Source organism: Misgurnus anguillicaudatus, chromosome 11 (genome assembly GCF_027580225.2).
Source record: "Misgurnus anguillicaudatus chromosome 11, ASM2758022v2, whole genome shotgun sequence".
NCBI lineage: Eukaryota > Metazoa > Chordata > Actinopteri > Cypriniformes > Cobitidae > Misgurnus > Misgurnus anguillicaudatus.
Window position 1 is genome coordinate 15784529 of NC_073347.2, and position 11615 is coordinate 15796143.

An 11615-nucleotide genomic window follows, 5' to 3' on the forward strand; every position below is an offset into this window, starting at 1 on the left:
TTATAGCCAATCAGCAGTAAGGAGCGTGTCTACTACCGACATCCTTGCCGGGTTGCGTATGTGTGGGGCGGGTCTATCAACCGAAGATCCAGATTCTATTGGGGTAGGGGCGTGTTTGTTTAGGTGATTTCAAATATCAACATTGGCTTTCAAACATCGTGGACTCTGGAACAAACGCAATTTGACTTGGTAGTAATTATTTTTTTTTTGCTTAATATTTGTGTCTCCATGTTTTAACTTCGTCTAGCATAGTTTAAAAATATACATACGGTGCTAACAGGACCTGAGTGAGCACCGCAGTTTTAAATTATGTGATTTTAAGCCATTGAAACACAAACAACATTGCTATATGCGCACGCTGTTTCTGTTTGAAAGGAGCGTTCAAGCCGGGCATCTGCTTCTCATTGTGCTTGTGAGTATTTTTGCCGCGGTAAATACACACATGTGTCAAAATTCCCAGCTTTTGCAAGTTTCCTCATAAACGCATCCATTTAGATCTTAAAAGAAAGTAAACAGCTAAAAGAGAAAATGCATGTGTCTTAAAGGGGAAGCTACCAAATTTTGCTCCAGTCTGTCACTCTTGAGGTAAAATCTCTCACTCCTCTTAACTAAATCACTTTTCTACCTTTGTAAGATTTGTACGTCGAATTGTACACGAGTTTGATTCGACTTGCTCGTTCAGGGTTCGTATTTATACTGTTTTAGAGCTATGACTGTGAACAGAACAAACTCTGAATTATTTGTAAAAAAAACTAAATTGACATCAACAACACTTAATGATTACAATTAAACATTAGTGTACCTAATATGTATAATGGGTGTGACACTTATACTTTATAGTAAGTGGTGCTTTGCATATCCCTCCCACACCCCCAAATAATGGGCTGCTGCTTTATGTCGTGTTGGTGGTAAAAAATATTTTGGAGGTGGTAAAAAAGGTAGTAAATTCATCTCTATCATTCCTGCATATACCCTGTCTCTCCTCATTTGATTGGACAATGGAAAAAAGTGTATGACGTTGGGGCGCTTTTCTGCTCAGAGTTGACTTTTTCAACTTCAGGTGCTCAGAGCGCCTTTGGCGAGCAAAACGCTCACTGCCCATAGAAACAATACAAATAGACGCCTGCCACAGCCAGAAACTTATGTGTGATCCATCCCTAAATAATGCACCAACTATGAGCACAGATTATCAATACAATATCAGCGAGTTTCTAACAAAACAATAGTCTGACTGAATGCTGGTGGGCGGAGCCAATGATGTGCGGTGTCTTTCTCTGGACCTGTTATAGATGGTTTCAGCAGTAACAACATAAACAAGCATCTGTAATGGTCAACACTTAACTTCCGGTAAACTCGGCTAAGAATAAATAACAACAAAGTCCTTATAACAAGCAAAATAAACAACACGTAGATTACTTAGAAAACCAGACGCGTAATCGCGTCATCGCATGTGCATCTGATGAAACCGTCTATAGATGTTTAATCGGACACATGCGCGTTGCCACGGTTACGCATCTGTTTGTTTTAATGGTCTGGCTAGTGGCTAAACTTGAACTCCGGAACAAATACTTTGTCGAAAATATCAAATGTTTTGTTAATAACAAATAGTTAACATTGTATACATTGAATAGTTACCTACACATTTTAAACAGTAACGTGAGCTCAGTGTAAACTTAATAATCTTTAGATATGATTTTAACTAAGGTAATTTACATGTTTTTTACTTTGTTTGTTACTGCTGAAACCATCTATAGACAACATAAACACACGGCTTTCGTGGTCATCACGTAACTTCCGGTAAACTCTGCGAAGAATAAATAACAACAAAGTCCTTTTAAAGTAGTTTATTTATATAACAAGCTAAATAAACAACACATAGATTATTTTCGACAAGGTATTTGTTTAAGAGTTTAGTTTCAGCAAATAGTCAGATCATTAAACAAACAGAAACCGGAAGTAAAGTTCGGACCAGACGCTTATCGCGTCACCGCAAGTGCGCCCGATGAAACCGTCTATATGTCAAATGATCAAGGCAAAATTGATTCCTAATGTCATGGCCCTTTTATTGTAATAGATCTGTACTTATTCTTTAATGTAATCATTTTGTTTTCAATTTAGGAAATTTCCTCTATACTAACAGAGCTCAAGAGGGTAGAAAAGCAGCTTGCGGGTAAGTAGTCTACTGAACTACTAAACATGAAGTAAACACAATAATTGCAATCATTCTGATATATTTGTTCATCCCTACAGTTATAAATGTGATGGTGGACCCTGATGGAACCCTTGATGCTCTGACCAACCTCGGCTTGACAAGTCCTACAACCCCCAAACCCAGAACCAGCCCCGTCTCTCAGAGCAAATGGGGACCTCTGCCCACTAATGGAGCCTCCCAAGCAACAATGACCATAACCAGCCCCAGCCTAGAGTTACCCAGCGTGGGACTCAATTTTAACCGCACACACCCCACTGGAGAGGAGAGTGCCATCGCTAGCAAATGATCGCTTGCAATTAAAAGCAAACTGGACTAATAAAACTACATACGTAACTTGTTCCTGAATGGATCTTCAATGTTTGTGTACTGTTTAATGTATCCCTATGAAGCCTTTCGAGGATTATGTATGGGGAATGTTTGTTGTTTCCACCCTGTAGTGTGTAGCCTTTAGGATCAGACCTGCGTATCTGGACTGACTAAAAAAAAAACACACACACACACAGCTGCATGTGACAGCAGGCAAGCGGCCATCCAAGGGCCAATAAACTGCCAGACTGATCTCTTGTGACCGGATACAACGCAACTCCAGTGCCTGTCTGCTCTTCCCTGAGCTTTACTTTCACTTAATAACTTACAATACGGTTTATCAAATATAACAGAATATCTTTGAAGGACTGTAACTTTTTAGGCAATACATTTTGTGCATTTACAATTTGGGAAATGTTATTTTTGAGAAACCTAAATACTATTTGATGCAAATTGAACCAAACTCCACGCAGGCCGATGCACTAATGGTTCGGTAAACCGCACCCTGATAAAATCTTGATCATCCATGCTTTGATCAGCACTGTTGAGAGCTGAATCAGCCTTATGACTGTACTGTAAGCGAAGTGTGTACTAAGTTTCTCCGGCATATCCTGCATAATGTAGACATACTATGGATGACTTCATGGCGCTCCGATACATACTACATGTAGCCTTCTTTTCATAAAAACATGTTTCATCTTTTTGTGTGTTTATTGTATACACAAATTTCTTCTGCTGCTTTTCTGTATTTTAAGGGGGGATAAAAGTAAACCTGAACCACATACCTGGACTTTCTTTTTTTATGCCCCTTAGAAGACTATTTCGTACATATAATGTAGTGGGCTTTATGCCCAGCTGCACTACTTTCCTGTCTGCCATTGTTGGACGGGCTGATTAATCCAGGTGTGCCTGACCTCAGTAGTCACAACAACAACAATCGGACACACCTGGATTGTTCGGTTTGTCCAGTGGTGGCAGACAGGAAACAAGGAGCTGGCTGAAGTTCAGGAAGTAGTGCAGCTGGGCATAAAGCCTATTAGACTATTAGATAATAGTACAGTTAGGTACTTAGGACTAAATACATCCAGTGGGACTTTTTATGTTTTGGATGATGTCACTAAGTGCACAGTACACATTAAAAAAGTTTAATGTGAAACGGAAGATCATGACACCACTATATTCCAATATGCCCAGTCAAAACACCTTTGTGGTGAGACTTCTCTCTTGCATACAAACATAACCTGTGTATGACAACGTGCTTGGTACATCAATTTTCCCTGGGTAGTTTACACATTGTGTATCATATCAGTGTTTTTTTCTTTTTTTTTTTGAATATGTGTTTTATTTATTTTTATTTGAATACATTTTATTGTAATGGCACTTTTTTAAGAATGTTTTGCATACTCTTAGTAAACAAAAGGGGTAAACAACATTGAATAAAAGTTTTTTTGTTTAATTTGGAAGTTAGGCTGTGTATTGTGTCTGGTTTGACAAATGTGATATTCATGAAGGTACGCTTTAATGTGCAAATCTATGTGCATAAAAACAATTTGTATGCATTCAATGTTTTACTTTTATAAAGTATACTATGTAACAAAACAAATTGACAAAGAGATACAAAGATTTAACATTTTACACATTTACATTACACTGTAGCAAAAAATGGGCCCTAGCTGTCACTGGTGCAGGTTCCTTTAAAAAGGTCCTTACGGATGTGTACCTTTCAGTTACTAATATGCACTCGTTGATACCAGTATGTACATCTGAGGTACTAATATGACCTCTTTGGGTACAAAGGTGTACTTTTCGTACTGCCCCAGTGACTGCTGGGGACTGTTTAATCTGACATAGGGCGGCATAACGAGTAATCGACTAATCGTTTGCAGAATAAAAGTTTGTTTACATCACATATGTATGTGTACTGTGAATAATAATATGTATATAAATACACATGCATATATTAAAGAAATATGTATAAACATTTGTATATTGATAATATATATATATATAAATAGGTATACTTAATATATTTTTTCTTAAAATTATACATATATACATAATTATTATATACAGTACACACACACACATATGATAAAATAAACAAAAACCTCTACTCTGCAAACCATCCATCGCGATCAACCGTTATGCAGCCCAGTGTCCTGTATATATTCTTTTTATTCTACAAAAATGCATCTATATAATAGACAGTAAATATATCACTTGTGCATACTTCAACTCCTGTCAAACGTTACAAAGTCCATGTGACACAATGTACTACAATGCTGAGTTTAGCTTCTGGAGGGCAGCTAAGGGAAATCTAGGGGTCAAGTTCCAGACTTTTCCAGGACTTTGCTTGCTGTCGTTTGTACTGCTCCAGCTCCTAAGAAAAGAGACAAAAATGCAATGTGACCTCTTTCATAAATAAAGCACATCAATAGGAGATTAATTCAATATTTCACTCAAATACATTAGGGGGTGGTTTCACGGACAGGGATTAGATTAAACCAGGACTAGGTCTCAGTTTAATTAGGAAATATAACTAGTTTTTAAAAAAATGCCTTACGAAACATTACTGGTGTGCATTTTGAGGCAAAACAAAGGGCACTGATGTATTTTAAGATATGTGCGTGCAGGTTGTTTTCAGTTTGGACAGCTCTTACATTTATTTTAGTCCCTGTCTCGTCCTCGTCCCTGAGGACAATGAGATAAACAGACCCAGTTCCTGCAACCGTGAAGGTCATCACAACGTTGATCTACTTACCCGTCCTTCTACGAGATGCCCAGCCGGTGCCTGACCAGCGACCACCGTCGGAACCAGTTTAATTTGCTTACCCGTTCACATACCCCGATAGTAGTTATATATATATAAATATATATGTATCTCTCTCAAGGGTTTTTTCCCTCCTAGGAGTTTTCCCCGTGGACTAGCCAGGAGGGTTTTTCCCCTAGGGGGTTTTTTCATCCCCTGGAGAGTCCGCCAATTTTGGCTTAAAGGAATAGTCTACTCATTTTCAATATTAAAATATGTTATTACCTTTACTAAGAATTGTTGATACATCCCTCTATCATCTGTGTGCGTGCACGTAAGCGCTGGAGCGTGCTGCGACGCTTCGATAGCATTTAGCTTAGCCCCATTCATTCAATGATACCATTTAGAGATAAAGTTAGAAGTGACCAAACACATCAACTTTTTTCCTATTTAAGACGAGTAGTTATACGAGCAAGTTTGGTGGTACAAAATAAAACGTAGCGCTTTTCTAAGCGGATTTAAAAGAGGAACTATATTTTATGGCGTAATAGCACTTTTGGGAGTACTTCGACTCGCCTGAAAAGTCCGCTCCCCTTCTCACTCTCATAATGGGAGAGGGAGGGTGTTACTGCACCGAGTCGAAGTACTACCATAAGTGCTATTACGCCATAAAATATAGTTCCTCTTTTAAATCCGCTTAGAAAAGCGCTACGTTTTATTTTGTACCACCAAACTTGCTCGTATAACTACTCGTCTGAAAGAGGAAAAACGTTGATGTGTTTAGTCACTTCTAACTTTATCTCTAAATGGTACCATTGAATGAATGGGGCTAAGCTAACTGCGATCGCAGCGCGCTTCAGCGCTTGCGTGCACGCACACAGATGATAGAGGGATGTATCAACAATTCTTAGTTAAGGTAATAACATATTTTAATATTGAAAATGAGTAGACTATTCCTTTAACTTACTACTTTACTGTATACGTTAAATTATTACTATGCTCGTTTTTCTATGCTTTGTAAATGTAAAGCTGCTTTGAAACAATTAACTATTGTGAAAAGCGCTATATAAATAAAATTGAATTGAATAGAAGGGTCTGGCGTTTATAGCATAAACATGCTATAAACTAAATTTGCTGTAAACAAGTGACATTAAAGGCATGTATTAATATAATTTACATTACAATTTTAAGTTTTAAAAACTGCAATTTGAGAGACATACTAGTACAATTACGCTCCACAAAGTGCACTGTATAAAAAATCTTTGTTTAACTTAAATTTTAAAGTTTAAAATTTACAATTAATTTCAACTTTCTTGACTAGTGAGCAGTTGCTATAAACAATAACAAATAAAGTTGAATTAGCTCAAGTTATTCCAACTTTATTTTTTTTAATAATTTATAGCAACTTCTCACCGGTCAAGAAAAGAGCAAAAAAAAATTGTAAAGTTTATTAAACCCAAAAACTTAAGTGCAACAAGGAATTTTTACAGTGTGGGTACATTTAATGACCTATTTGTTGATCAAATCTACACCTGCAAAAATCTTCAGACGCATGGTCAAATGTGTTACATGAAACCCGCAGTTGGAAGTGTGATCAAATTTGCAAATATATTTAATAAACATATGAACACACAAAGTTTAATATTTTATATTACATTTAATAATACAATTATGCAGCTGGTTGCCAGTAACTTACTGTAGAAGATAAAGACTGAAAATATTTCATGTTCATTTAACTTTAAACAAACTATTACAAGTTAAATAACATAAATGTAAAATCTACAGTAAGTTACTGGCAGCTAGTTGCCAGTAATACCCAGTAATACTGTCATTTCTACAGACATTTTTTACAGTGTAATGTTTTAATATTTAATTTAAATTAAATTACGCTTTCAGCTATGAGTTTCATTTGCCATATTTTTACATGTTCCAGGAGAATTTGCAGATTCTGTCTTGACCTGCTGTACCGATGTCTGTAATGGTCTGATACTACAACACTACAGTATAAAGTACAGTAGGTGAAAGACTATTAAAGGGCAAAGACAAATAGTGTATGTTGCAGGGGTAACTTTCGTTCACATGTTTCAAACAAAAGCAAAGTACAGCCCAATACAGACAGCTTTAGTGCAGGGTAATATAAAAACATCACCAGACACAGGTTAATAGAGGACAATACAATGTTAGGTGTGTTATTAAATTAACTAAACATTTGAAGACGGTGCAGATTGTACTGGGTTCATACCTGGTCTTTTTGTGCTCTCATTGAATCTATAAGGGGCTCACTGTACTGGGGGTCTTTTACAGGATCCTTCAACTCTGTATATTCCTCGACGTTCTGAAATGAAAGTTTCAGAAAACATTTATGTTTTATGAAATCTTTGTGTGTGTTGTTTTTTTAAATAGCAAAATGTACCTTTGGTGGAAAAACCCTTTCAAAAACCTTTTTCCAAAGGTCAAAGGGGTTTTTGGCATGTAGGGCTCCAATATCAATATCAGATGTTACAGGGGGACCTAGAAGAAACAGTCATTTAAAAATACAATGACCACCACCTACATAAAAGCTTACTTGTATCTAAAGAGCTCTGATGTGTTTTCTTGTAAATGAGGAGTAGGTTCAGTTTAGTAGCAATGAAAATGTTATTAAATACAATTATAAATCAATAGTTGTAAAATAAAAAAATCATTGTGGCGTTTAGTAGATTTTGCCAACAAACTGGAATTTCTGAAACTGAGATTAGGCAAAGTATCTAATTTTTGATGGAGGTGGCATTTAGCAGCTTTAGCATCTGAGCTCTTTATATAAAAATAATGGTGGGTTAATAATGAGATGATGTATTGTTTGTCTTACATTTGTAACATGCTACATATACATACTGTACAGAGTTGTCACTCCGTGACATTTCATGAACTACAACATGATTTGTAACTACCATTATATTATACAGTAAATACAGGTGTGTTACCAATCTGACTGAGGGAGTCTAAACCAGCTGGAATAATCAAAGGCTTGCTGGGATCTGTAGATATTGACTTTCTAAAACAATATAAAAGATAAAACAACACATTATTTGTCATATCTCAGAAGAATATTTCAAATCTGAAGTTCAAGAGAGGAATGAAAACTTTGTACGGTTTTTCAGTCCCAAACGCCAGCTGATTAATAAAACTTCTGGCTTTAGACATCGTCCCTTCTGATTTGCTGTTGGTGAACTATGAACATTAAAACATTAACATAAGAAAACAGAAATAAACAGTTTTTTTTAGTAAAGCTGGGCCGCAAAAGAAATATAAAGTCAACGTTGCAAAAATATGATTGATCTCTCATAGTGTACAAATTGCAAACTGTAGTAAAATGTTATCTTACAATCAATGATGCTCCATAAAAGTGGGCTACAAAGCGTAGAGTCTTACAGATCACTTTTCTTTTCTCTGATTCCAATTCCTAAATGGAGTTTAATACAAACAGATAAATAAATCAATAGATTTATTTTGAACATTATGTATTTACTCTGAAATTTTTACCTGAAAGATGTCAAACTTGCTTCCAATTATGAGAAGAGGAACAGGGAAAGGGCTAATAAGCTCTCTGTCCTGTTGAAAAGAGAGTATGTTTATCATTAGAAACTGCACTAATGTACATATTTTGCTAACTAAATTCAATTTCTGTGCTATTCACACATCTCACCGGATAGTCCTTGTGAAGGACACGTGGGACTCTATTCTGCCTTTGTTGTTTGCTGGATATGGATTCTCCTGTCTTTTGAGGTAATGAACAAACTTTATCCACATGGTTTCGAGCTGAACCAAGAAGCCTCTCCATGGTCTCCCACATGGCATTGGGTTTAGACAGATCCAAAACAAGTACCACAGACAATGTACTGTATAAATAAACATAAATCTTTGCTTTTTATTGATATCACTCTCTCCACTTAAAATGTGTAAATATGAATAAAATACAGTGTGAAGTAAGTCAAACCTGAGATTATCAGCTGTTATGGGAATCTGAACTAGGTCTGATAAAGAGATCCCTCCTCCCAGTTCCCACAGATGAGCTACATCTTTAGGCTGCAGACAGTAGAGTAAACATTAACATAACTAGAAGACAATCACGTATCTTGAACGTTTAAGAAAAGTAAGGATGATATTTTAGCTTATACCGTATTGTGACCCCTTGCCCGTCTACCAAAAGTGTACTCCAGTGCAAGAGTAGGTTTAGGTGCTTCATCTCTGGTTTAAGGGAAAACACAAATGTGAGGTGACATGCTGGATGTTAAAAACTTAATTCAAATGTGAAAAGTGTAAATCCTCAAGCTCAAGCTCACCTGTCGAGAAACCTCAGCAATATTGTTGTTTTACCCTAAAACAAATAGTGCATTGTGAAATATTGGTGCTTGTTGACAATAGCTTCGAGGTCTGTACATGCACGCATCATTATAACTATAGACAGCAGCAGTGTTTAGTTTGATAAAGGCATGCATAACGTACCCCTGCTTTACTGCCCATAAAGAAAACCGTTCTGTCAGTGAGAAGGTGCCCGTGTTCCTCACAATCCTCTTCAGCATCGGCCCTGTTCTCCCTTTTGCGAACCTCCGCCGCAGCCACATCCCATAACGTGTCCGAGCTGGTAAACGATATTATAAAGGCAGCAATGTCCAGCATGTTTAAGGCAGAAATGCCATTCCCGTTGTGTTTAATCTAATAATAAAATCGTTATCGTTTATAATAACTCGAGTCAGAACTTACCTTATTTTAGGCATGACCAAATCTTGTTTCTCGAATAGTTATATTTTACGGTTGCTTTAATCGGGGAACTTATCTTAGATTAAAATGTTTTATGTCCTCTGATGCTTGCAGACTGTCGCGAACGCTTTCTGTTGCGAGGGGTAACGTCGCTGTTTGATGATGTAAGTTAGTCGGTAAGTGCATTATGGGAGATTGATTTTTGCCAGCACTTCACATTCTTCTTCTCAGTTTACACACATATAAGCTTTAAGAATTGGTAAAAGGTAACACAGCTAAAAATTATAATATGCTGTATAATATATTCTAAAATGCTTTAGAATGTATCACTACTTGCATGAGTGCCGCAGGATGACGTTTTTTTTTACCGCAGGACAATCCGGAAGTTAGTGGCACACTGGTTCCCTCGAAAAAAAAAAATTCTATAGATTTTTGGATTATTGCAAAAATAAACTGTGTGTTTAACAACATTTAAAGACACTACACGTTTTGTCCAAACAAGTTAATCTTCACATATAAATACAAATTTTAATAATTTTGAAGAGTAAATGCATTTACTAGAAATATAAAAATCTAAATTTATAAAAGTTGTGTTCATCTATGAAAATTTTCTTGTACAAAACCTGTAAGTGTCATAAACTTTTATTAAACACATCTTATTTTATCCAGCTTAAATATCATCCCTGCAGAACTTTATTGTGGTGCCAATCTTACATTTGTGTGAAACCACCCCAGAAATATTTTAGTTACCCTTATAATGGTACACTGCTGAAAAACAACAACAATGCGACACTCCTTACCATGTTTGAAAGATTCGTGCACAATGCAGTGCTAACTAACAGGAGTTAACTTACAGGCTGTGAGTCCAAGCGGGAGGAAATGTCGGTCTACTCTATGTCACCAATCCCAAGAAGTAAACTTTTGGCTACAGTCTGTATGTTTGCTGTAGTCCAAGAAAAGAGATGTACGTTGGAGACGATAACTCGCATCATCATTTACTTTGCGGTATGTACCTTTTGCATATCATTAACATGAACTAATACACACTTACACACCAAAGGAAATGTAAATCATGAATCGGACCATTGGTGCTCTTGAAGATGACTTTTTTAAATATATGACTAAATAAAATATTTAAATATTTTAAATAATTTAAAATAAGACACAACAAGCATAAAAAAATTAAAACAACAAGAAAATCAAGATAACATGTCAAGCAGTATACTTTATTTGGTATAAATTGTGAGTGGGGGGGGGCTTCAAATATTGTTGTGGGAAATAGAAGGTCTTAGAACCACTGCATTAGAATTTTTTTCAGAAAGAAAACATGCATGATAAAATTACTCTTTTACAATATCTTTTTCATTGATAGGTACTAAAGTTTGACATTTTGTCTATCCAGTTCTGAACATTTGTTTACCTTGGTTATAATCACATTCTTCTGACGTCTTTGTTTGACAAAGCCTTTTAAAATAAGTAACACACCCATAAAAAAGAACCCATTCTAGGTAAAATAATATAACTTATATTTGCATTATTTTCCATTTATTATTAAACATGTATTGTGTATAACACAATGTAAATATATGTACAGTCACATTATAAATT

The 11615-nt window shown here is 36.0% G+C and overlaps 2 protein-coding genes across 6 annotated transcripts in view; one reads left to right on the top strand and one right to left on the bottom strand.

Annotated features, from left to right (window-relative positions):
- The window catches only part of cep170aa (centrosomal protein 170Aa), a 45727-nt gene extending 42425 nt beyond the window's left edge, over positions 1 to 3302 (top strand). For all 4 annotated transcript variants that reach the window (XM_073873131.1, XM_073873132.1, XM_073873133.1 and 1 more), the window contains 2 exons: positions 2119 to 2170; positions 2251 to 3302. In XM_073873131.1, coding sequence (XP_073729232.1) covers positions 2119 to 2170; positions 2251 to 2498 — 300 coding nt within the window. In that variant the 3' untranslated portion in view covers positions 2499 to 3302. The remainder of the gene's footprint in view (positions 1 to 2118; positions 2171 to 2250) is intronic.
- A 1273-nt stretch (positions 3303 to 4575) lies between these two features.
- dync2li1 (dynein, cytoplasmic 2, light intermediate chain 1) lies at positions 4576 to 10962 on the bottom strand. 2 transcript variants are annotated; one of them, XM_073873135.1, is made up of 13 exons: positions 10862 to 10962; positions 9753 to 9888; positions 9590 to 9624; positions 9425 to 9494; positions 9244 to 9332; positions 8953 to 9145; positions 8790 to 8858; positions 8632 to 8709; positions 8398 to 8477; positions 8231 to 8301; positions 7681 to 7778; positions 7510 to 7602; positions 4576 to 4898 (listed from the first exon to the last, which is right to left on the bottom strand). In XM_073873135.1, the coding sequence occupies exons 2-13, from the start codon at positions 9768 to 9770 to the stop codon at positions 4836 to 4838; spliced, it is 957 nt and encodes a 318-aa protein (XP_073729236.1). In that variant the 5' UTR covers positions 9771 to 9888; positions 10862 to 10962; the 3' UTR covers positions 4576 to 4835. The 2 variants fall into 2 exon arrangements, with proteins under 2 accessions (XP_073729236.1, XP_055025706.2); XM_055169731.2 differs by lacking the exon at positions 10862 to 10962 and adding an exon at positions 10011 to 10386 and having other exon boundaries at positions 4577 to 4898.
- Positions 10963 to 11615: the final 653 nt, after the last annotated feature.